The sequence below is a fragment of the Capra hircus genome, chromosome 2 (assembly GCF_001704415.2).
Source record: "Capra hircus breed San Clemente chromosome 2, ASM170441v1, whole genome shotgun sequence".
Taxonomy (NCBI): Eukaryota; Metazoa; Chordata; class Mammalia; order Artiodactyla; family Bovidae; genus Capra; species Capra hircus.
Window position 1 is genome coordinate 108,905,627 of NC_030809.1, and position 22,930 is coordinate 108,928,556.

General features: G+C 41.2%; 1 protein-coding gene across 3 annotated transcripts in view; it reads left to right on the forward strand.

Annotated features, from left to right (window-relative positions):
* Positions 1 to 21,399, forward strand: part of CERS6 (ceramide synthase 6) — a 348,839-nt gene extending 327,440 nt beyond the window's left edge. Inside the window, exons 9-11 of one of the 3 annotated variants that reach the window (XM_018064064.1) lie at positions 12,415 to 12,571; positions 13,129 to 13,152; positions 15,580 to 21,399. In XM_018064064.1, coding sequence (XP_017919553.1) covers positions 12,415 to 12,571; positions 13,129 to 13,152; positions 15,580 to 15,732 — 334 coding nt within the window. In that variant the 3' untranslated portion in view covers positions 15,733 to 21,399. The remainder of the gene's footprint in view (positions 1 to 12,414; positions 12,572 to 13,128; positions 13,153 to 15,579) is intronic. The other 2 variants (XM_005676017.3, XM_018064070.1) reach the window with 2 other exon arrangements.

Consider the following 22,930-nt stretch of genomic DNA (forward strand, 5'->3'; position numbering starts at 1 on the left):
GGGTGTGTGGGTTCAGTCCTTGTTTGGGGAATTAGGATGCCACATGCCCCAGGGCCAAAAAACCAAAACATAAAGCAGAAGTGGTATTGTAACAAATTCAATGAAGACTTAAAAAAAATTGTGTGCTTAGGGCTATAAACATTTTTTTTTTTTATTTTACATTTCAACAAGAATTGACTTGATTTCCCATGCCAAAAAAAAAAAGATTTTTAGGAATTTTCTTAGTTTTGTGGTTTGGAATCACTTTTAGTATCAATTATGTGTGGGCAGGGATAAGGACACCATCGTCTCTTCCAGCGTTGGGCTTCTTCATCTGCATCTGGGGACACTTTGCTTCTTTTGTGTCAGGCTTTACTTATTGTCTGAATGAGTTCACAAGCTCATGCTTCAGACTCGCTTCAAAGAACAATTTCTGCAAAATCCTGGGAGGTTAAGCATAACCTTTGTGTAACCCAAAGGAGGGTAATCAAGGCGCAGGGAAGAATGGGGTCCTCAGGTTTCTCTGAATCAGGATAGTTTGTAACCTCCAGGTTGGGGATTCTGATGCCAGGGCACCATTGTTCTCATTAAAGTAGGAGAGGGGACAACATTTTAAACATTTCATGCAAAGCCTGGTGAATATCATTCTGCCACATGCAAACATAAATGACCCAGAAGCATCATGTCTACTGAAAGCAGAAATGGTTGATCAAAAGTGTTTGTGGGTTTTTAAAAAAACAAGTCGGGAAAGGAAATAGAGAATGAAAGAGGCAGTTCCCAAACTTGTCTGCACATTGAGATCATCTGGGGACCTTTCAAAGAACACACCACTCAAGCTATACCCCGGACTATTTGAATGCCGGTCTCTGGAGGCCATCACAGGTGTCAGTACTGTTGATGCTCCCCAGGGAATTCCAGCAACCCACAGGCCTGGGAGCCACCAGCCTACAGGACAGCCTCACTGAAGTGCCTGCACAAGGTGGGACCTGGAGAGACCAGGTTTCTAAATTCTACAGATTAAGGAGGAATTAGTTTTAAACTGAAAAACACCATCTGACTAAAACCTGATTTTGAACATTCTCAGTGAACATACTATGTATATTTATATTAATACAAACTCCAGACATCACATGTATATTTAAATAATTCCTGAACCAAAAATATATGCCAGAAAGCCAGTATTTGACTCCAAGGAGATCCAACCAGTCCATCCTAAAGGAAATCAGTCCTGAATATTCACTGATACTGAAGCTGAAACTCCAATACTTTGGCCATCTGATGCGAAGAACCGACTGATTGGAAAAGGCCCTGATGCTGGGAAAGATTGAATGAAGGCAGGAGAAGGGGACGACAGAGGATGAGATGGCTGGATGGCATCACTGACTCGATGGACGTGAGTCTGAGTGAACTCCGGGAGCTGATGATGGACAGGGAGGCCCAGCGTGCCACAGTCCATGGGGTTGCAAAGAGTCGGACACGACTGAGCGGCTGAACTGAACTGCTGTGCGCTTCACCCCAGCCCCTTCATCTTCACCTGTGGCCTCCCAGGACAAGGATGCAAATGGAAGCCCACCTCCCTGTCAATGGGCTCCAGGCAGGATCTCAGTAGAGCAAGAGTTGGGGAGAATAATCTGAAAGGTCCACCTGACCTCCTGGGTTTTTTTTCCCTTGGATTTGTCTCTTTAGTACCACCTGAGTGCCATGCTAAGGATGCTTGCTTATAGAAACGTGAATCCTAAAACCAACAGCTGTGGCTCAGATTCGAGCCCCCTCCGTGTGTGTACACTTTGGGCGTCTTCCTAAAGGTGTTCAGCCCCACCTCTCCTCCTGCTGACAATGGGACACAAAGAGATATTTTTAAACTTAACTTGAAAGCATAAAAGTGTTTCTTATATCATCACTCTTGAAAACAGTTCTCAAGTGTTTTTTCTCATTATAAGAATAGTCCATACATTTGGAAAATGTAGAAAATCTTATATTTTAAATTCCTAGAATCAGAAGTAACCAATGTGGACATTTTGGAATATTTCCTTTTAATCACATTTTGCATTCAAAAACTGAGTATCATACTACATATGATTTAATATGATTTTTTTCACTTTTCACTAAGTTGTGAGGATTATCCTATGCCATTAAAAGACATAATTTTAATGTATGACTGACATACCACCATATAGATATGCATACTAACCATCTATTTGTTTTTCACTGTTAAAAAGAGTACTGCATGCATATTCCTGAACTTAAAAATATATATGCTGCTCACCTGCGTTCATCAGCTGGGACCTCTCGCATACACATGCATTTCTCCTACACTTGCCAAATCATCTGAAAGTGGGCTGCAGATGTCGTTGATACATCAGCCCCCAAATTTTGGCATAAGTATCTCTTATTTTAATTGAGCGTTGATTGGATTATAAGCACAGTGGAGCGTTTCATTCATGTTTTCAAATGCATTTGTATTTCCTCTGTGATCTGTTCATATCCTCTCCCTACTTTTCCATCAATGATGTAGCACTTTGCTCATCAACATCTATGATGTATGTGAGTGAAAGCTGTACCAGGTTGCCACCCAAATGCCACTCACACCTCCTAACAAGGTGCTAGGTGCTGTACACAGGGATAGCCAATGGTGTGTAAGAAATTTTCTCTGTGATTTAGGGTAAGGCCTTGGCTAATGCTGTTTCTGTCAGTGACAGAAGTATATTCAGCTCACTGACGGTAAACATTCTGTTTGGGACCGGGGACTACGGGAAGAAGTAACTGAGGTTGAATGGATAAGTATAGTTAAACACTGGAGAAGGCAGTGGCAGCCCACTCCAGTATTCTTGCCTGGAAAATCCCATGGACAGAGGCGCCTGGCAGGCTACCTACAGCCCATGGGCTCCGCAGTCAGACACATCTGAGTGCACACGCACACACACACTCACACACGCACACTCTAACTAGTAGGAGCAGAGTATCTTGTCCTGCCAGTTAATTTTTTTTTTTTTTTTTTTTGGTTTTTAGATGAAGCCCCCAGGAAACTGTGTTGTTGTTGTTGAGTTACTCAGTCGTGTCCGACTCTTTGCAACCCCAAGGGCTGAAGCACTCCAGGCTTCCCTGTCCTTCACTATCTCCCAGAGTTTGCTCAAACTTATGTCCATTGAGTCGGTGATGCCATCCAACCTTCTCATCCTCTGTTGCCCCCTTCGCCTCCTGCCCTCAATCTTTCCCAGCATCAGGGTCTTTCCCAGTAAATGGGCTCTTCGCATCAGGTGGCCAAAGTATTGGAGTTTTAGCCTTTAAAGTATTCAAAGATGAGTTTTAACAAATAAAACCACTTGTCCAAGGGCCATGACCTTGATCTATCTTCAGTTGGGATTTCTGCAAAAGAACTCTTTGCTGTCCTGAAACTGCACACCCTGGCTGAGTGGCCGTCCTGGGACCACCTGAGTCAGATGCTGGGGTGGGGGGCTCTAGGTTTGCTGCGGTTTGGCCTTCCCTCTCTGCAAGTTAGGGTTTGTAATTCTTGCTTCCTCAGTAAATTGTTAGAATACACACCTGCGCTGAATTTGCCAGCAAATAAATCATACTGGGCAGATTTGCAGCAGGCAGTTACAGGTGGAAGCAGCTCAGTTTCATGCCCTGAGCTTTGCACAGCCTCTCCCCTCTCCACTTCCAGGGCACAACTGTTTGTCTTGCGGCTCTCTTTTTATTAGTGTAACATTTAATCCCAGGAACAGGGTGGTATTAAATGTCACGCTGAGTTTGTGCAAGGCCTGGTCCTGATTCAAGATCCAGGCTGGAGCACGGCCCCAGGGAAGCAGGCCTCCTGTCTCTTCCTTGGTTTGTCTGCCCATTTCCCATCCCCACCTCGCCTTCTCTCTCTCTACCCCCTTTCCCCATCCTCTTTCCATTTCTTCCTGCCCCCAAAGACAAGATTTGCAGGTGTTGCACCCATAGTTTTCGGAAGCTGTCTCTTATATCTTGCAGACTCATTTCTTTCACAAAATCATGAAATAAGAAAGTAACACAGAGCACAGAGACCAGGTGGGTCTCACAGTTCTTAGGCCGGTTATTAGCTCTAAATCCCGGGAACTCTGATGAAAACAGCCCCAAACAGGCCAACAAACCCCCGTTCCAGGGACAAAAGTGATCAAGTCAAATGTGCTTAGGACGTGTGTTCAGTTGGCCTCTCTGCCATCTCAGAAATCTCCACACCCATAACCACAGTTGAATTTAGCGAGCTGCTGCTTTTGTTCAGAGGAAATAAAAGCTTCCGCCTTTGGAGGCCGCACTGTGAACAGACTTATCCCAGAGAGGCAGAGGCTTCACCACCACTGGATGCCCTGCTCTGCCCTGTGAGCAGCTCTCCTCAGCACTCCCAGGAGCCAGCCACCCCCACCCCACTCATATAAAACCTGCCTGCCTGCGGGAACAGGGCAACCAGCTGGTGTGACCACAGACAACTGCTGTCAGTCACCATCTCCCCATCCAGAGCAGGAAGCTGGGACTTCAGGGAGAACAACCCCCGCCCCCCAGCCAAGCCGGGCTGCCCCTCTGCAGCTCTGAGACTTGGAGGAGGTGGCTTTCAGGAAATCCATCCACCTCTACAAAAATTTGTTACCTTCTTTGCCCTAGATAGACCTTCAGAGGCTTTGGATAGCACTTAGCTATTGAAGGCAAAAGGAGAAAGGGGGGGCAGAGGATGAGATCATTTGCATCACTAACTCGATGGACATGCATTTGAGCAAACTCTGGGAGATAGTGGAGGACAGAAGAGCCTGGTGTGCTGCATTCCAGGCGGTCACAGAGTCAGACACAGCTTAGCAGCTGAACAGCAACAACAGCAATCAATTACCGTTCTCACTGGATTGCCTCAAGTTTTAACTTAAACTGATATTTATTTATGGAATTATATACATGTTGTAGTTAAATTTCATTATAGAAATGTCATGGAATATGAAACACCACAAAGAAAAGAAAAGTCCCATAGTTCTGAAATAACTGCTGTTCGTAATTTGATATCTTTGTTTCTAACATTTTATATGCTTAAAACTACATCTTCTTTACCAAAATGGGCTCATTCTGCACATACCGTTTTATAGCTTTGTTTTTCTCATTTAACATTGTACCATAAACTTTTTGCCATTTCATTAAATATTCTTCTATAACATAATTTTATTATGATACATGTGGTAGCATTATCCACCAAATACAATATGCCAATTTATATTCCAACCCCAGCTCCTCAACTTAATTATGAGTTCTTTGAGGCTCACTAATATGTATACCCCACAGTGAGGGGGTAGTGTTGGGTATACAGACAAACCTGTGCTTAAGTTTCTTCAACTGTAAAATAGATATAATAGTACCTACTTTGAAAAAATAGGATTTATCCATAAGGTTTATTTCATGAAGGTTTAATGAGTTAAAGCATGTAAAACCTGAGCCCAGTACCTAACACATAGTTAAGAGTAAATGTTAGCTAGTGTAAGTATTCTACTATATGGGATTTCTACTGTGTGAGTTTTTGAAAGAATCATGTAAATAACAGGCTTCTCTGGTAGCTCAGCTGGTAAAGAGTCTGCCTGCAATGCAGGAGACCTTGGTTCAATTTCCTGGGTCAGGAAAATCCCCTGGAGAAGGAATAGGCCACCCACTCCAGTATTCATGGGCTTCCCTGGTGGCTCAGACAGTAAAGAATCTGCCTGCAATGCAGGAGACCTCGGTTTGATCCCTGGGTTGGGAAGATCCCCTGGGATCTTCCCGTATTCTTGCCTGGAGAATCCCCATGGACAGAGGAGCCTGGCGGGCTACAGTCCATGAGGTCGCAAAGAGTCAGACACGACTGAGCAACTAAGCATAGTGCATGTATTTATCATGTTTGGGCCAGTGCTCAACACATGCTAACTATTTAATAAAGAGCAGTTATTGGGAACCAGAGTAGTCTGTTTTAGGGTCATGTAGGTAACTAAGAAGTAGGCAGAGGGTTGAAAGCAGGCATGTAAGAATCAGGATACAGCTTGATGGACATGTTCTAAGATAGAGCAACTCAGGTTGGGAGGTCAAGAACACAGAAAGGCAGACCAGGCAGTGAAGGGGTTGGGAACTCAGGCGGACAGACGGCAAATGGGGCAGCGAGAGGGCAATGACTGATTTTGAGAAAAACATCCACCTTGGCAAGGAAGTCACCAGAGACAAGCGTGCTGTGTTATAAGGGATCAGTGTCTAAGTCTGACCAGCCTATGACCTAAAAATAAAAATAAACGAATTGATCCCATGTCTTACTTGGATAGAATACAACAGAACTGATGTGCCCATTGCTAGAGGAAAAACAGATGGTCCCTCCATGTTCAAGTTTCGCTTCCTATCAAGGAGAGAGAAATCACTCCTATGTCTGCTACAGACTTCGTGTATCTATTATTTGAGATAATTAGGCACCCAGGCTGCGAGCCACCCAGAAGAAGCTGTCCTCCTAAAAGAGATCTTGCTGACCCACACCACTGCTGTGGAGAAACCCAAGCTGTGGGTGGGACCATCTTGTTAAAAGAAAATTGAGAGTGAGTTTTTCAGTCATGTAGCAGCCTTGACTACCCAACACTTGACCAAATTGTTCTTTAGGCCTGGGGTTTTTATTGCCTTAGGAAACCCAGGACAAAGAGGATTTCTTATCACAGTGAATTAACTACCCGACTCCTTTTTCAGGTATTGTGTTCATGGTTTCTGTTGAGAGTACATTATAAATGCTTTTCTACTAGCATCTACTTTAAAATGAGCAAAGCATGCCAGTAGATTATGGATAAGTTTCAGGTAGAATCTACTTTTCTTTCATGTTTCATGTAGGTCGAATGAAAATAAATGCCAGAGACGCACACATCCTGAAATATACTGCAGTCTCTCTGAGAAAGCAAAGTCAAAGGCCATTCAAAAGCTCTAAAGTAAAGAACACCTTAATTCTGACTGTAAAACAAGTTTCCCTTTCTAGTCTACCCCTACTGGCTTCATGCAGCAATCCCCAGCGTGAGGCCCTGAACCTGATTCTCCCTGAGAAGCAGTCTTGACCCTCTTTGGATATTTGAGTATGTGTGTTCATGCCATGTTGCTTCAGTGGCCTCTGGCTCTTTGCAACCGTCTGGACTGCAGCCCGCCTGGTTCCTCTGTCCATGGAATTCTCCAGGCAAGAATGCTAGAGTGGGTTGCCATGCCCTCCTCCAAGGGACCTTCCCGACCCAGGGATCAAACCCACATCTCTTACGTCTCCTGCGTAGGCAGGCAGGTTCTTTACCACTAGTTCCACCTGGGAAGCCCCTCTAATTATTGTGGTTTTTATATAGACCATTCTAGAAACACACAACCCAAGGCTCAGATGGAGCTTTTAGGTGGAGGTAGCAGGGGGCAGGGAGCAGGCAAAGCTTATGGTTACTTACCATGGCCTCATCATAATCATCCACCTATAACTTCATTCATATAGTGAAAGAACTCAGGCCTCTGTCATCTTTAATATTCCAACCATTGATATGTGGTCCTGCCTCTAAATCAGTGGGATAGTTTAAAAGTAAGATACATGGAGTGGAAAGAAAGGATGTTCATCTAACTTTGCATAACTTTGCATATAAACCTAAACTCTTGAGTTGGTAGTCATGATAAGAACAGGGGAAAGGCACTGGTTATAGCTTTTCTGAATGAGATATCAGTGGAGATCTTTTGACACCGTGCTCTCTGACAGTAGGAAACGTTCGAAATTTTGAGGTTTAAGGGGAAAGCAGAAGTCACACTGGCAGTTTAGAATATAAATGAGTCAGGCCTTAAATATAGGATTGAAATGAGACTACTCTGAGTTTGCTTTGCTTAAAAAAAAAAGGTAAAATTTTCTGTACAAATGTATATATTCCCATCCCCCACAATCCCCACGTAGCCTGTTTATACATATTTCTGAAATAATCAAATTTAATATGAAGAATCCATAAAAGGAAAGCATGAGCAAAAGTAACGATAGGTCACAGTCAGACTAAATTCTCATGATTCATTAAAAAGCCATTAAAATACCCCATCAAAGCTAAACTATTGGGGTGGCAACTTGTGCGTCTTCACATCACCAGTGAACTGCTTGGAGCTTTGCCCTACAGGCATCATTTCTAGTGGGAATTATGCAGGAAGAAAGAAGCACAGAAGGGCCTGGGACTCTTGATTCCATTGTTTGGAGAGATTCTTAGGAAGGTGTTACCTGATGATGGAGTGATTTTTTTGCCTGGGACCCAGACTATGGCACAAGGTTCTGGCAGAATAGACCTACTTGAGCACATTTTGTACATGCGTGATGCGCCATCTAGTGGTTAAGTGAGCCTAACCTTAATGAAAAGGAAAGTGGCCTTTTCTGGTCCCTGGTGTCTCCAAACTCTCCACCACTTGATTAGAGCAACAGGAAGTTTGATGCTGTAGGCTATTTGGGGGAAAGGAAAACAATCTGTTTTCTCAGAAGCCATACCTTGAATTTATATTAGGTGGTGGCACGGGGCAGGGGGCGGGGGGGGGGGCAGGTAGAAATACTGATATTATAGTAACTATGCAACCCAGAGGTTGCAAATTGGCAGTGTTTGGCCCAAGAGTACTTTTTTATGTTTTAGTTGATGGAGATATAATGTTCACAATGTCCTACATAGATCTTCGATATATAACTTGATACATTTGTAAAATTTTGCCTGTAAATAGTCTTCATATTTACCACCTGAATCAAGATCAAGGATGTTTCCAGCATCCCAGCCGCCTCCCTCCTTGTCCCTCCATTAGCCCTCCCTCAGATATAACCGCTCTTCAGAGACCTGTCACCATAGATTTGTAATGACATCATTAAATAGACACTCCTAACCCTAACTTCGGAGAAGGCAATGGCACCCCACTCCAGTACTCTTGCCTGGAAAATCCCAGGGACAGAGGAGCCTGGTAGGCTGCAGTCCATGGGGTCACTAGAGTCGGACACGACTGAGCGACTTCACTTTCACTTTTCACTTTCATGCGTTGGAGAAGGAAATGGCAACCCACTCCAGTGTTCTTGCCTGGAGAATCCCAGGGACGGGGGAGCCTGGTGGGCTGCCGTCTATGGGGTCGCACAGAGTCCGACACTACTGAAGCGACTTAGCAGCAGCAGCAACCCTAACCTCTGGGAAAGGGCAAAATCCTCTAATCACCATTTTAATAGTTTGCCCCAAAGGGGACAGTGTTCTCATGAGAAACATTTCGTGGCTAAACAGAGGCTCTGTTTCCTGGGTTCACTGTTTTTCAGAATCCAGGTGGCATAAAATCTCTCTCCTCAGTCCCAATTCCTCATATGTTGTTTTTCTTCCCCAGCTTCTCACTGAGAGATAAATCCATTTGGTGCACTGATTGTATTTTCCCAAGTGTCTCTGCAGGCAGCCAAGTCAATTTTCAAAGAAATCCATTACTTCTGAGCGGAATCTCAGAGATGCCACTGACTGTCATGGCAAAGCCTATGAATTCTGATGCAGCATTTCCAAAATTAATGTGGATATCATGTCACCAGCGACTGCATGACACTCTGTTCATAATAAGCCAAACAAACTATAATGGTGAGAAAGGCTCTCAAACCCATAATCCAGCAAAGGCTAATTTATAATGCATAGCATCACACAGTCATTGTTGCCATTTCTACAAGACCTCTTTTTGTTCAAATGAAACTAAATTCCCTCTGAAGGTCAACATGTTTACTATGTCAAGAAGCAGAGCTGGTTCTGAAAGAAAACTATTGTGATTATTCCAGAGCTGTCTTGTGCATATCTGTCTATTTGATTACTGAACAAACACATGGTCTATCAGCCAGCAGGTCCAGTAAGCAAATCACTTCCCAGTATTTTGCAAGGTGCTGGAGATAGAAAAAATTGAGATGTAGGAGTCCTCTCTCATTATCCAGGAGTTGGACTTTGTTTAGACCTGTTGTCCTGGGGCCCGCAACCTGGTGTAAAAAGAGATGGCTGCCTCTTTACAGGCATTATCCTAACTTATTCCTTTTTACAAAAAATCTTGTGTTTTTTTCCTAATTATTGGTGATGGATTTGGAAAAGTGAAGAATGTAAAGAAGAAAATACAGGGTTTCCCTGGTGGCTCAGTGGCAAGGAATCCACCTGCCAGTGTAGGAGACACGGATTCAGTCTCTGATCCGGGAAGATCCCACATGCCGAAGAGCAGCTGAGCCCGTGCGCCGCGATTACTGAGCCTGTGCTCTGGAGCTCAGAAACTGCAATTCCTGAGCCCGCGTGCTGCAACTACTGGAGTCTGCGCGCAGTCAAGCCCAGGCTCTGCAACAAGAGGAGCCCTCTCGCTGCTTCTAGAGAGTAGCCCTCGCTTGCGTCAACTAGAGAAAAACCCGAGCAGCAACAAAGGCCCAGCACAGCCAAAATAAATAAATAAATAAATAAATTTTTTAAAGAAAATGCAAAATTCCCCAGTCCACCAAAGAAAGTCCAACATGGCTTTGATTAATATCTTCCAATGAATTATAATTTTCTTCATTTTCCCTGTGTGTATACACAAATATATATTTATCTTATGGAGTTGGGATATTATGATTTTTATCTATCAAAAGAAAGTCTTGAAACATATTTACCACTTTGAGTGACTTAATAATTTCTAGAATTTCTTTATAATTTTTAACCACTCTGTTATTGGAAATTTTCATTGTTTGCTGTTATAGAAATGTAATGCCTATTATTTCTACCATACTTTATAGCTGGAACCTCCAGAATAGGGTTAAATAATAATGGTGATGCTGACTGTTCCTGATTATAAAGTCAATAACTCCGCTATTATGACCACTGCTGAGTTGAATTGAATAAAAATCATATTAAGTACTTTGAGTTCCAGATTTTAAATATCAGCAATGGGGAATTGAACATTGCCAAATGTCTCTTAGTGCAGTTGAAATAATTAGGTTTGTACCGATTTGGCCTATGGATGTGTGATAATTTTATTAATAGATTTCCTAATGTTGGTCCTCTTCCACCAGAATGAATACTACTATTATATCATAGAGTAATATACTCCTGATGAATTGTCAAATTAAATTCCATACTCTCAATTTTAGGATTTTAACATTCACGTGTGTTGAGCATTGTTCTTGAGAGGTAACTAGCATGGCAGGATGAGAGTCACACTCTGTCTCATTCTGGTCTGTTGAATGCCGGTTAGCTGACTGGACATAGACCTGTTTTTCTAGTATTCATTCTCCATTTTTTCTTGATCTCTTAACTCAATTTGTTTTTCCCTTTGTGAATTTACTAAGTACTTTTCTTAACTCTTTTCAAAGCACTTGTCACACTCTTATATTAAAATGCTCTGTATATGTGCCTTCTGCTCTTGCACGAGTGGTCTTGCATTCAAGAGTTTTCCATCCTTCTCCCTTAGTCAACAAGTGCTGTCCACCTAACCTCTCCTGTAGGGTCCTGGCAAAGCAGTGCAGTGACAGTTGGTGGAAATACACTTAGATGAGTTTTGTTAACCCACTGAGATCTCCAAACCAGCCCAGCCCTCGGGAGGAAGGCAAGGAAGTGGAATAATCCAAAATCTGTGACTGCTGAACTTCTGTGTGGCAGCACTATGAGTCCAGAAGGCAAAAATCACCTTCCCACGGCTTAGGAGCAGACACAGCAGGGATGAGTGTGACGCGCTGAGACCACCATCCTGTATCCTTTATCTGCCCCACGTGGCTGCTCCGTCCTAGTCCTGATGGTGGATAACAGAGAGAAGCAATTACTTCAGACACTTCTGCCTGCCTTAAGTACATACTCTTAAAACTAAGTATACTTGGTATATTCTAATAATTTTTTTAAAAATCCTTCCAACACTCATCTCAAGACATCACTTCCGTATAATATCTTTCAGTTTCCAGTTCTTTACCAGGAAAAGGCTTACAAAATATGGACCCAGCCCAAAATTAAGGCTCTCCTTTGAGGCTATAAACCACTTGAGGACAGGGGTTAGGTCTTATGTATATGCCAACTCTCACTATGCTAGGCATGTAGTTTAAACTTCACTGGTGTTTCTGAAATTAATTGCTCCTTTTTTCTTGCAATGTAATGTTACTAAATGATGTTCCTCACACTTACTTAAAGACGCAAAGCAACAAGGACAGTACAGGCCTTTTAACAAGTAATGAGAAATAGAATCAATCAAAACCTGTGATGAAAATTAATGGAAGAAATGACAACAAAAGTGAAGGGGAACCTAAGTACACTATTCAAGCTAGAATCCTAAGGAATGTGATGCCACTGGTGGAATCATCCAGGTGATGACTCTTAGGTGAAGTACTTAGCTTCCAGACCATCCTTGCAAGGGAGCAGTCAGTGGGTATCAGTGGCTTCATGCTTCTTTGCAGTAGCTAGAGTTCCTTTGAAGGCAGTGAAAAGTTGTGTTCAATGATTACTTTCTCCTTTTCCTTAGGGTGTTAAATACCACATTATTTGAAAGTTGGGAGATTGTTGGACCTTACCCTTCCTGGTGGGTTTTTAACCTACTGCTGTTGGTAATACAAGGCTTGAACTGCTTCTGGTCTTACTTGATCGTAAAAATAGCTTGCAAAGCTATTTCAAAAGGCAAGGTAAGATAACACTCACCCTTTCTAATGTGTCACAGAAAATTATGGTTTGGGGTTCTTCTGAATCACCAAGAACATTATTTATTATTTAGAATTTCATCAAAACTGCTTTTTCTCCTTCAAAGTTTAGCATAACCTCTTGGAAACATAATACAAGTTTTCATTTTCTCTTAGTGATTTTTTTACATGTAGTATTGCTTTGCTGAGTGATCTGCATTGCTTTGCTGAACGATCTGCATTCATAATTTTAGATTCATGGAAATACATTATTGACTGTGTTCCTGTTCTCCCTTTCTCTATCTCCTTTGGTCCTTCTCTGATGATACTTATATTAAACAGAAATTTAATAACTCTTTTATCAGAAGTGTTACTTGATGCATTCTGACCATTTATAACTTGCCAGTAAATATTTAGTTAAATCTCTTTGGTTAAAAATGGGGCTCATAATAAAGCATCCTGGGCCTCAACCCCTCTGTGTAGAGCAGTGACTTTTCTGGAACATTCTCTGCAACATTTTCTTACTTTCATTGTTTGTTCTCTTCCTTCTGCCCACCTGGAAGTCTGGGAAGTGGAACCCTTTACATGTAAGTTTCTCACCCCTCTCTCTCTCCATCCTGGCCTCCACGTTAGCCTTTGGAGCAACACTCTGGTGCTTTTGCCTCCATGCATATTGTTCTGTCTAATCTGTTGACACTGCCTCGAGGCTCTAACCAAGGTGTGGCTCCCACCAGCTGTGAGGGATGCTAGGGACAGCTCAGTTAGTGCCCTTTTGTGTGAGCCTGCATTCTGCTAAAATTTGCATGATCTAATAGAGAAAGAAGTGGATTTCTTTCACTGGTGCTCAACATTGGTTGAAAAACAGAAATAGACCAAAGTGAAGTAGGAGAAGCAGAACTAAGCTGAGGAGAGGATCAGCATGGTCCAGCAGGGAGGTCTGAGCATCAGCTCTTTGCCAAGACTGTCCTGGGCTGCAGGACAGCACCTGACCACTTTGTCCTCTGTAAGCACCTGCCACGGGGGCTCGGGGCATCGAGCCACGTAGTATGAAGCCTATACTTGGCATCATCTCCTATGTAAATCGAAAATAATTAGAGCAATGAATTGTTTAGAAGCAAAAGTTTATCTCTTTCTCTATGACCTCCTACTCTAAAATGAGCATGTATTTCTACTAACAAAAACAACAAAAAGCCTCTCCTGTCCTCATTTGCATACAAATTGCACAATACTGTCAATATGATAATGGTAACTGAAAATGCAAGGGGGCCATAGATTAGATAATTTGTGGCCTTATTGCACTGCTATTTCTACCAGGTATATTGTCTTCTCTCCAGCTTACTCCTTCAACTTTTCAAGGAGGCAATCAATTTTATTCCAAATCTCTGGCTTCAAACTTTTGGCCACGAGTCATGGGCTTTATATTCCTGTGCGTTATTTTAAGATACTCTAAACTGTTCCTTTCTTTGAAGGTAACTTAAGTATAAATTTTTTTCCAAATGCAATTAAAAATAATCTTACTAAGCATGCAAATGTAAATTAATCACTCTTTGAAACTGGAGTTTTCTTTCCCATTAGCAGCTTAATTTACGACTAATGGATTGCTAAATGTAGTGGAGCTTTTATTCTAATGCTGTCTTTGTAACCCATCTTTTATTTTTAAGTTAAAGTATCCTTATAATCCAGGCCTTTCGGTGTTTCAGTATCTAAATCTTCTTGGAGATGGTCCTTGTGAGCTAAGTCTCATCTCAAGGGCCATTAGAGTGAGATCCATTTTTACATATTTACTCAGTCATCTCTGCTTAGGCTGGGGCAGCAGTGCTCAGTTCTCACCTTCTCCCAAACCCACCCCACCTGATGGAGGTGATAATTGTCCTGCAGGAATGGGGGCTTCTCAGGTTGGGAGTGCAGTGGGTTCCAGCGTTCTCCAGTTGGAGGGTAGCAGTGACACAGAGAGAATGAGAGGTAGGAAATCCCTCAGTTCATTCTGAAATGCTTCCCAGGAGACTCTGCCAGCTTTTCAGCCCAGCTCTTAGAGAATCAAAAGGGACTAGATTGGGAAACATTCTTTGAAGCCAAACAAGCCACCAGGTCCCTGTTGCCACTCAGTTACTCAGCGGTGTTAAGGCCTGTTGGGATAAATGTTCACTATGTTTGTAGGCATAAAGTAGGAGGTACAAACGATTTTAATTTAAAAGCAGTAGAGTATTTCCTTAATTTCTTCCTATGTTACCTCCTTATGAGACCATATGGTTTTTTTTCATTCTTTATGGAAATGTGTAGACTTATATCCTGACGCCAGGTCATCCTCATGATTGGATGAGTCTGAATGGAGGATGGAAGAACTTTGGAATGATGGGAGTCAATTCATGATGATGGGAGTCAATTCATGATGATCCAGTCACTAGATTTTTCTTGGGAAATATTTTAAACAATTCCTTACCCAGCAAGTACCCCAAATGCCTCCTGCTGCCATTAGTTGTTATGTTGTATATAAAACAAAATTCCTACTTAATTCTAGCAGACAGAAAGACAAATTAAATCATACAATAATACATTAAAAAGCCAAATAAGAATGATGTTTTAATGATCAGAGCTAATAAATATCTCCATTAGTGTAATTGAGAGCTGACTCTAAAGGATTCTCAAAGAGAATGTGATCATCAAAGAATAAATAGTTTCATTTGTACCAAATTCCTATAGTGCCATTCTAGTAGTATGGTATGCCAGTAAGAGTGGGGTTCATGGTCTAGTATATTCTAAATATCCGAAGGTAACTTAAGGAAATCAGCAAGGCTAACCCCCTGTGATGCCTAAGTCCACCTATGTTCCTTGATCACTGACTTTGTTCTGTCTCCAATGAAAAGGAATGTATTACTCTGGCAATGTTCCTATCATGTCTGACTTTTTAAATACTTAGATGTTTTCCTTTATGTATGACCGCATGTACTTCTGAGCATGCTATACCTCTATGATTTCTTCAGAGCCGATTGCACTCACCTTCTTGTGTTCCGCAGGTGTCCAAGGATGATCGAAGTGATATTGAATCTAGCTCAGATGAGGAGGACTCGGAACCTCCAGGAAAAAACTCCCATACTGCGACCACCACCAATGGGACCAGTGGTACCAACGGGTATCTCCTCACTGGCGCTTGTGCCATGGATGATTAATTACTCAAAACTACAAGTCCCAAACAAAGTGAACTGTTCATTCCTGGAAGTATTTAATAAATTGCAAATGCAGTTCCTTTCATAATCTCTCAGCACCAGAAACAAAAATTAGGATTATCAAAGCATTTTGAATAGTGCACTGCCATATGTCCTGTCTGTGAATGAAGAAGAATTACCATTCTATATATGTAGGCATGCTTTATGTAATTGACACAAGGGAACGGTATTTGCATTTGTACTGTCTTAGAATATTATTTATTTTCTTTTTGTATTTGTTTGTAAATCTGTGGACAAAAGAGGGTTTCCTCACTCTTTTTACTCCCTGGGTTCATGACAGTGAGGGAGATGCTCCATTTGCTTCTACCCCTTTCTTGCTGTGGCCTAGTCCACTAGGAGCATCAGCTTAATTGGTCACTTAGAGCAAGCAAAACTCAGTGCAAGATTCTCGTGCAGCTCCAAATAGGTTTGCTCTCTTTGTGTCACAATGCCCATTCTGAAATGGCCTATTCAGTCTCAAGTGACCTTTCTCCCAGTGTAAAGTTGAAACAGGATGAGCTCAGTTTTGTACTTGTTATTTTTCATGGTCAGTTGGTGGTGGTGGTTTAGTCGTGAAGTCGTGCCCGACTCTTGCGACCCCGTGGACTGTAGCCTGTCAGACTCCCCTGTCCATGGGATTCTCCAGGCAAGAACACTGGAGTGGGTTGCAGTCGAACCCGGGTCTCCTGCACTGCAGGTAGCGTCTTTACCAACTAAGCTACGAGGGAAGCCCTTCATGGTCAATTAGCTGTTCCAAATAGAGTGTGGTTATTGGAGGACTTAAAATTGTTTTGTATGTATTAAATTGTTTTGGAATAGACTTCATTTCTTGTGCACACAGCCAAAGTTTCTTCAGTGAGAATGGTAGCTGGATGGGGATTAACTTTTTAGGTTACGGAGACTTTTTTCCTTGTTCTCCATTATGGGGTCAGTGCTCCAGCTCTGAAGGAAGACTTAAGTTCATGGTCACAAACACAGAAATCAGTCTTCCAACTGGGAATTTGTCCCATGACCTGAGAATAATACAAAGAGAGCAGCAGATTTCAACCAGGTTTTACCACTACCCCTTTAATTAGTGCAGTCTTCCACTCTGTTATGAAAAAAAGAAGCTACATATATTTGGGGACAGAGAAAGGGGACTTCAAAGAGTTGCCAAAAGTCACCTCTAGTGCAAAGCACATTACTGCAACCAGCTTTCAAGAAAGCACCCTATCTAGTATTTGATCTTGTTTGTTGTTGTTGTTTTTTTTCTCTGGGCAAAATAAAGCCAGTGAGAATAAGACCATTTTACCCTTTGTCTTTTCTCCTTAAACATAACCCTAACATAACAGAATTTCCTGTTACTAGAAACTGAGCAGTGTTACACTGTAGGTCCTTTTGTCTGCTTCTTTGAAGGACTTGTTCGTTTTCCAGGAATTTTTGTTCAAATGGAGCTATTTCCAGGAAAAAAAAAAAAAAAGGCAACAAAAATTCTGCTCAGTAAACGAGAAAGACTACTGAAAAAATAAGTGTCCATCGTCTCCTACAGGGCAGTGTTATTTACGTATAGATAAGAAAACCATACGCATAAACCAAAGATTTTATCTCTTTTCTTCCAGCTTTTAGTAAAAGGGAATAAAAAGTTATTATAAATACTTATTTCATAAATCAGGAAGACTGTCTCCTGAAACAAAGAGTCCAAAACCACAGAGTGATATCAGTGTGCAGGTCACAACTAGTGAAAGGGACAGCAAAGTACTAAAAAGTGCATGTCCTGCCCAAAGCCACTCACATTCAGTTCAGTTTTTTTTTTTTAATTGAAATGAAACTTGGTGCCCACAATGTGCACCATGATTGTTAATACTTAAAAGAATGCTCCCAAACAAAACCTCACACGGTAAATGTTAAATCTCTTCCCACCTATTTATAAAATAATGTGTTTTTTGTACGGTCCGTAGTAATGATTGAAGGGCCTTAGAAATATGTCTGCTTTTTTGTTGACGAAATGGTATAATTAACTCTTCTTGGAAAACCTTTTTATTTCACAGAACAGGGGTATGTCTAGGAGAGTAATTTATGGATGGTCAAGTTGTAAGACCAATCATTAAATATGAAAAGTACTTTTCAAGTCATCTAAACATCTGCTAAAATGCAGATATATAAAAAGTAAAGCAGCAAGCATGTTATAGCTGAAAATTTTTGATAAGGTGAAAATGTCTTCTCAGCTAAAATATGGAACAGAAGAAAGCCTCGTGCCTTGCTTCAGTATCACAGCAAGGCCTCTGATGGGTGAAATAAACCAGAAAGCCACAGTGTGCTTCCGTTTGGGCCATTTGACACTCTTTAGCATAGAAGAATAACTTCAGAAGATCTGCTTGTAAATTAAAGGTTTAGAAGACTTGCGTGACATGAAGAAAATTGCCTGTCCTTAGCAAAGACATCTGAACATCTGCCTTTTGTTCTTCCCAAAAGTCACTTAGAAGGAGAATTGGGAATTCTCACAGCCTCCCTGACCACTGACAGTAACAACGCAGTCTTCTATGTATCAATACATTTGTGTTTCATTTTACATTTTAAGGGAAAGAGTTCTTTTTGATTCATCAAAATGGTGTTTTTAGGTCTTTTGAGATAAAGAATAATGTATCTCTGTCTACCGGTGTCCCATGGTGGCCTGATAAGCCTGAGAGAGAAAATCTGTGAGATCTCGTATCTTCTACCTGTGCCAGGCCATAGCTTTGGAAGTGTGTATTGTAATGTCAGCTGTAGGTTAGTAGGAATGTTGTTTCCCATTAATTGATGTAGCCTGTCCTGGTCATATTCAAATCTTCCCAAGGTACGAAGGGGTATGTAGGAAGGAATCTAGAAAAAGTAATATTTTATTCTCCAATTCTATAGCTTTTCTAGACCAATTAGAGGGAGAGAAATGTAGAAATTCAAGTAGAATTTGGCCTTGGGTCAATAAATGATATAAACATGTGTGATCTGTGTATGTACATGTAGGTTTCTCAAAAAAACATGATAAAACCAAAACATCACTGACTCATCCTTATCCATATTCTCTTCATGAAAACCATCTACCATGTGCAATAGAAACTTTCCACCTCCCTTTGTACTGCCTTTTCACACCACCTCCACAGCTGAGAAGGGAAGACTCCTTTCAGCCTCTTTGCCTCAGAGTTCAGATCATGAAGGCCCTAAAGGTCAGCATCTAAGTAGTCCCCATTTCCAAATTAAGTGTTACAAATGTTGAGAGTAGGGGAGCAGCTATCCATATTTTGGATTATTAAAGTAAGTGTTGAGGAAAATGCACAAGATTTCTGCTTCACCAAGGATTTTATTAACATTCAGATCCAGCTCAGCTGCTGGACAGATGGTGTCCTGAGATACCATCAGATAATGAAACAGGCATCTGACAAAGATGAACTAGGAAGGAACGTAGGCTCTCTAAAGTAAACAAGCAATTGGGTGAGAGAAATAACTCTTTAGTGGGATAAAATTAGGTCACCTGTAGTCAAAATAACAGGTAAACCTGAAAATGTCCGATTTTGTTGCCAAACTTTCATTCTGAGTATTTGACAGAGTTTGAATTTGAACAAACTGCACACTTGCACCTTGGTAGGAAGGGTCTGAATTTTCCACACTGTATATTTCAACCTCATTGTTATTTGGGCTGAAGTAAACCATATTTCATTTCAGCACACCTGAGTTTTTAAAAAAGAGCTCTTCCAAGAGAACTTTAGGGACACCCATGAGCTGTTCATGATTTTTGCATTGGTAGTTATTTTTGTCCCTTACTTGGAGATGTTAATGCCAAAGTTGCCTGAATATTTGAGCATTTTTTCTTAATTTGAAGTATGAAAATTATACAGAATAGTTACAAAGGTATTAAGTAATTCTCTTTATTAATATGTCCTATGATGTCATTGTGTCCAAAGAGGTTTCAAGAAATTCTTAAGAAGTAAGAGATTAAATGTTTACATTTCACATGCTATTTGAGGTCTTAAGATTCTAATTAGCTTACTTTTTTCCCCCTCTTTGTCTTTGGCTGATTCCTGCTTTGTAGATAAACATTAGTAGCCCTGAAATGTTTCTAGTGTTCAAATAAGAAAAAATCAAATCAGATCAAAGTCTGCACCAGTGTCCTGTCCATGAAAGGAGTACTGTCAATCACAAACAATTCATGCAAAGTGCAGCAAGATATTTTTTTAAGTGATGTTATTGTTGTCCCCATAGTAGGTTTAAATTTCTCTTGGTAAAATGAAATTGTACCATTTTCAAATTACCAGATAGTGATTAACACTGGTTCACTGTGGCCACGTTTAATTCTTCCCTTTCAATAGGCTGGAAACAGGCCCTGTGGTTTGCATTTGCATGCATGGTCTCCTCCCGTCCCCTAGGGGGCGATCAGTAGATATTAAGGAGGTACTGGACAAGTAGATGTCCACTTGTCCACTCTGTGCTGTCGAAATGCCTCACATATGCTCACTGGAAGCATACCTGATGCTGTGTTTTGTGGAGAAAATTGTATTAAAGAACATAAAACATTATAAGTAGCTATTAGTAAGATCTGTAATCACCCACCTTAGTCTTTTCAATGTGAGTTCAACCTGAAGCCTTTGAATGGAACACATGACCAAATGTCCATGAGCTAAGCTCCCCATCCAATCAAAGACACACAAGTCTCTGCGAGCAGATGACACATAATATGATGTCTCCACAAGACTAGACATCTCAGGAGTGCCCAGGAAGGAGTGGGAAGGGACTGTTAGCCTAAGATCTAGCTTGTTTACCTTTCACTCACTTTCTTTTAAATCTGGAACTCATAATAAAATGAATCAAAATATTGTCTCTTATCTGCTATCAATTTCCCAATAACCACTGGATCAGTTGTGTATCACACTTCCTTCTCTGATTCCATTAAAATATATATATATATTGTTCCCATATGAGCCTGTTTTCCTCAACACAAGTCAATGAGAGCTTGGCTTCTTATTTTGGTATGTATTGCATGGCCTGGAAACCAAGGAATAACAGCTGTTGGTGTGATTTCTATTTTAAGTGAAAATTAGGTTTTATAGAGACAATTTTTTTTTTCTTTTGGATCTACAACAGTTTTTTTAAACTGATTGTAAATCTGCCCTTAAAAAAATAGGGGTTTTTAAAGATTAGTTGCCAAATAGAAATTCACTCTGTAATAGAACAGTTATATGGTGATTCTGGAACTTTAACTTCGCACTTCATTTATTTAAATATGGAAAATAGCCTCCAAGTTTGATTTCCCAAAGTTTCATAGCCTCTAAGCTCATGATTTTCATCTCCTTTTTGCCCACATGATCAGTTACCTCCATAGCCATTTGGTGTCATGCAAAAGGGAGGTGGTTAGTTTGGGGATTTGATTTTTTTTCAACTTGCAGTGAGAAATAGGATAGGTGACGAAACCTTACTTGTTAAGACAATTCAGTGCTTGAGCATCTCTGTCAGAAATGGAATGATGTACTGTTAGCCACTTAGAATTATTTTATGTATTGTTACTGTATTTTGCTGATTTTTATATGAAAATATAATTATTCATTCTTGATCTCTGGAAGCAGTCATTATTATGAGGATCATTTTACTTTGAAAACACTTTCATAATAAAGATAAGTCTTAAGAGTACAGAGTAAATGCCCTTTTCTGTAAGCACCACTGAACTTGTATTGGTAACCTGCCACATCTTCCTGGACAAGATTCATTTCAGTGTTTACATCATCCTGCAGTTTTCTAGTAAGCCTCCTCAAATCCCAGTAGTCGCTATGATTACGAAAAAGGAATGTAGTATTTATACGTTATATATATATATTGTTATAGGTTCTTTTGTCAAGAATTTAGCTAAGCTACTTGATGGTGTTGTTATCTCAGCATCCATTTTGTTTGGCAAACAGCCTGCAGGGACCATAGCTTGACACTAGCCCCTCCTACAGGTGCATGTCCCGAATAGCAGCCCAGAGTCACAAGCAAATGTAACCCCCTGATATGACTTCCCCAACAGCCCTTGTGATCAACAGTCTCCCGCCTCCCAGTGCTTTTGTATGCCTTATGCACCCCTTAGAGAAGACCCACCCTCCCCAGGACAGGGGACTTACCAAAACCTCTTTCTTTTGGCTGGAACTGACCGATCTGGCCATAGCCCAGGTACTCCAAGGCTCTGCCCCCAGGCACGCTACTAACGGCATGTGCCCCAGATCCTGTCTCTTTCTCTCTGTCTGTACTCTGCCTGACATTCCTGTGTGGCCCCTCCTGGTGTGCCATGTACTCCCCCCAGGACCTGTGAATAATAAACCTCTCTATTTCAAGTTCTCTTGTGGTCTGTTGGACTCTGTTGTTGGTTCACCATCCAACACCCTGTGTGCTCCACTTAACAAAGGTTAATTTAGCAGACTTACATGTATATGTTATATGTACATATATAACATATCTATGTTATAATATCACTTTGACAAGATATAAAAGCTTCAAGTTAAATTTTATATAGTACTTCATTCTGAAAAACTAGAATTTACAAAGTTATCCGTTCAAATATATCAAACTGTACTGATTTTTTCCAAGCTATAAAAAAGGCACTTAGGATAAACAACACAAAGCCCAACACACACAAAATTGTCCCTCAAAGAATGTGTGCTTGACAACATCTTCTCAGGGTCCGTGCCCCACTTTGTTAGATCTTCTCTCACTCTTTTTCTTTCCTGTGTAACTCTGTCTCCCCCAGCGGCTCTTCTGCTCTAAGTTTATGTCATCTCATATTTCAAGAGCTATAAAATTAGCACTGACATTCAACCAGACACCCCCACCACCACCAGGATTATAAAAATTAAGCAAACACCCTATTAAAAATATTGCACATATCATAACCACCCCCAACAACATTCTGACTCCAAGTATGTGTTACTGTAATAAACCACCAAAATTTTTCTGAGGCACAAAAAGACTATTAGCGATGCATCATTTGGGGAAGCCAGGAACTCTTCCAGATCTGTTAACATAGCGTAGCATCTATGCTCTAACTCTACAAGCATCTCTCCCAGATAGTCATGAGGCAGCTCGGCTTCTCTGGGCCCCCTTCCTTACCGCTGGGAAACATCCATCTGGGTACATGCGCTTTCTGTTTCCATCAGCCCCCTGCTTGCGTCACCCGGAGCAGTGGCAG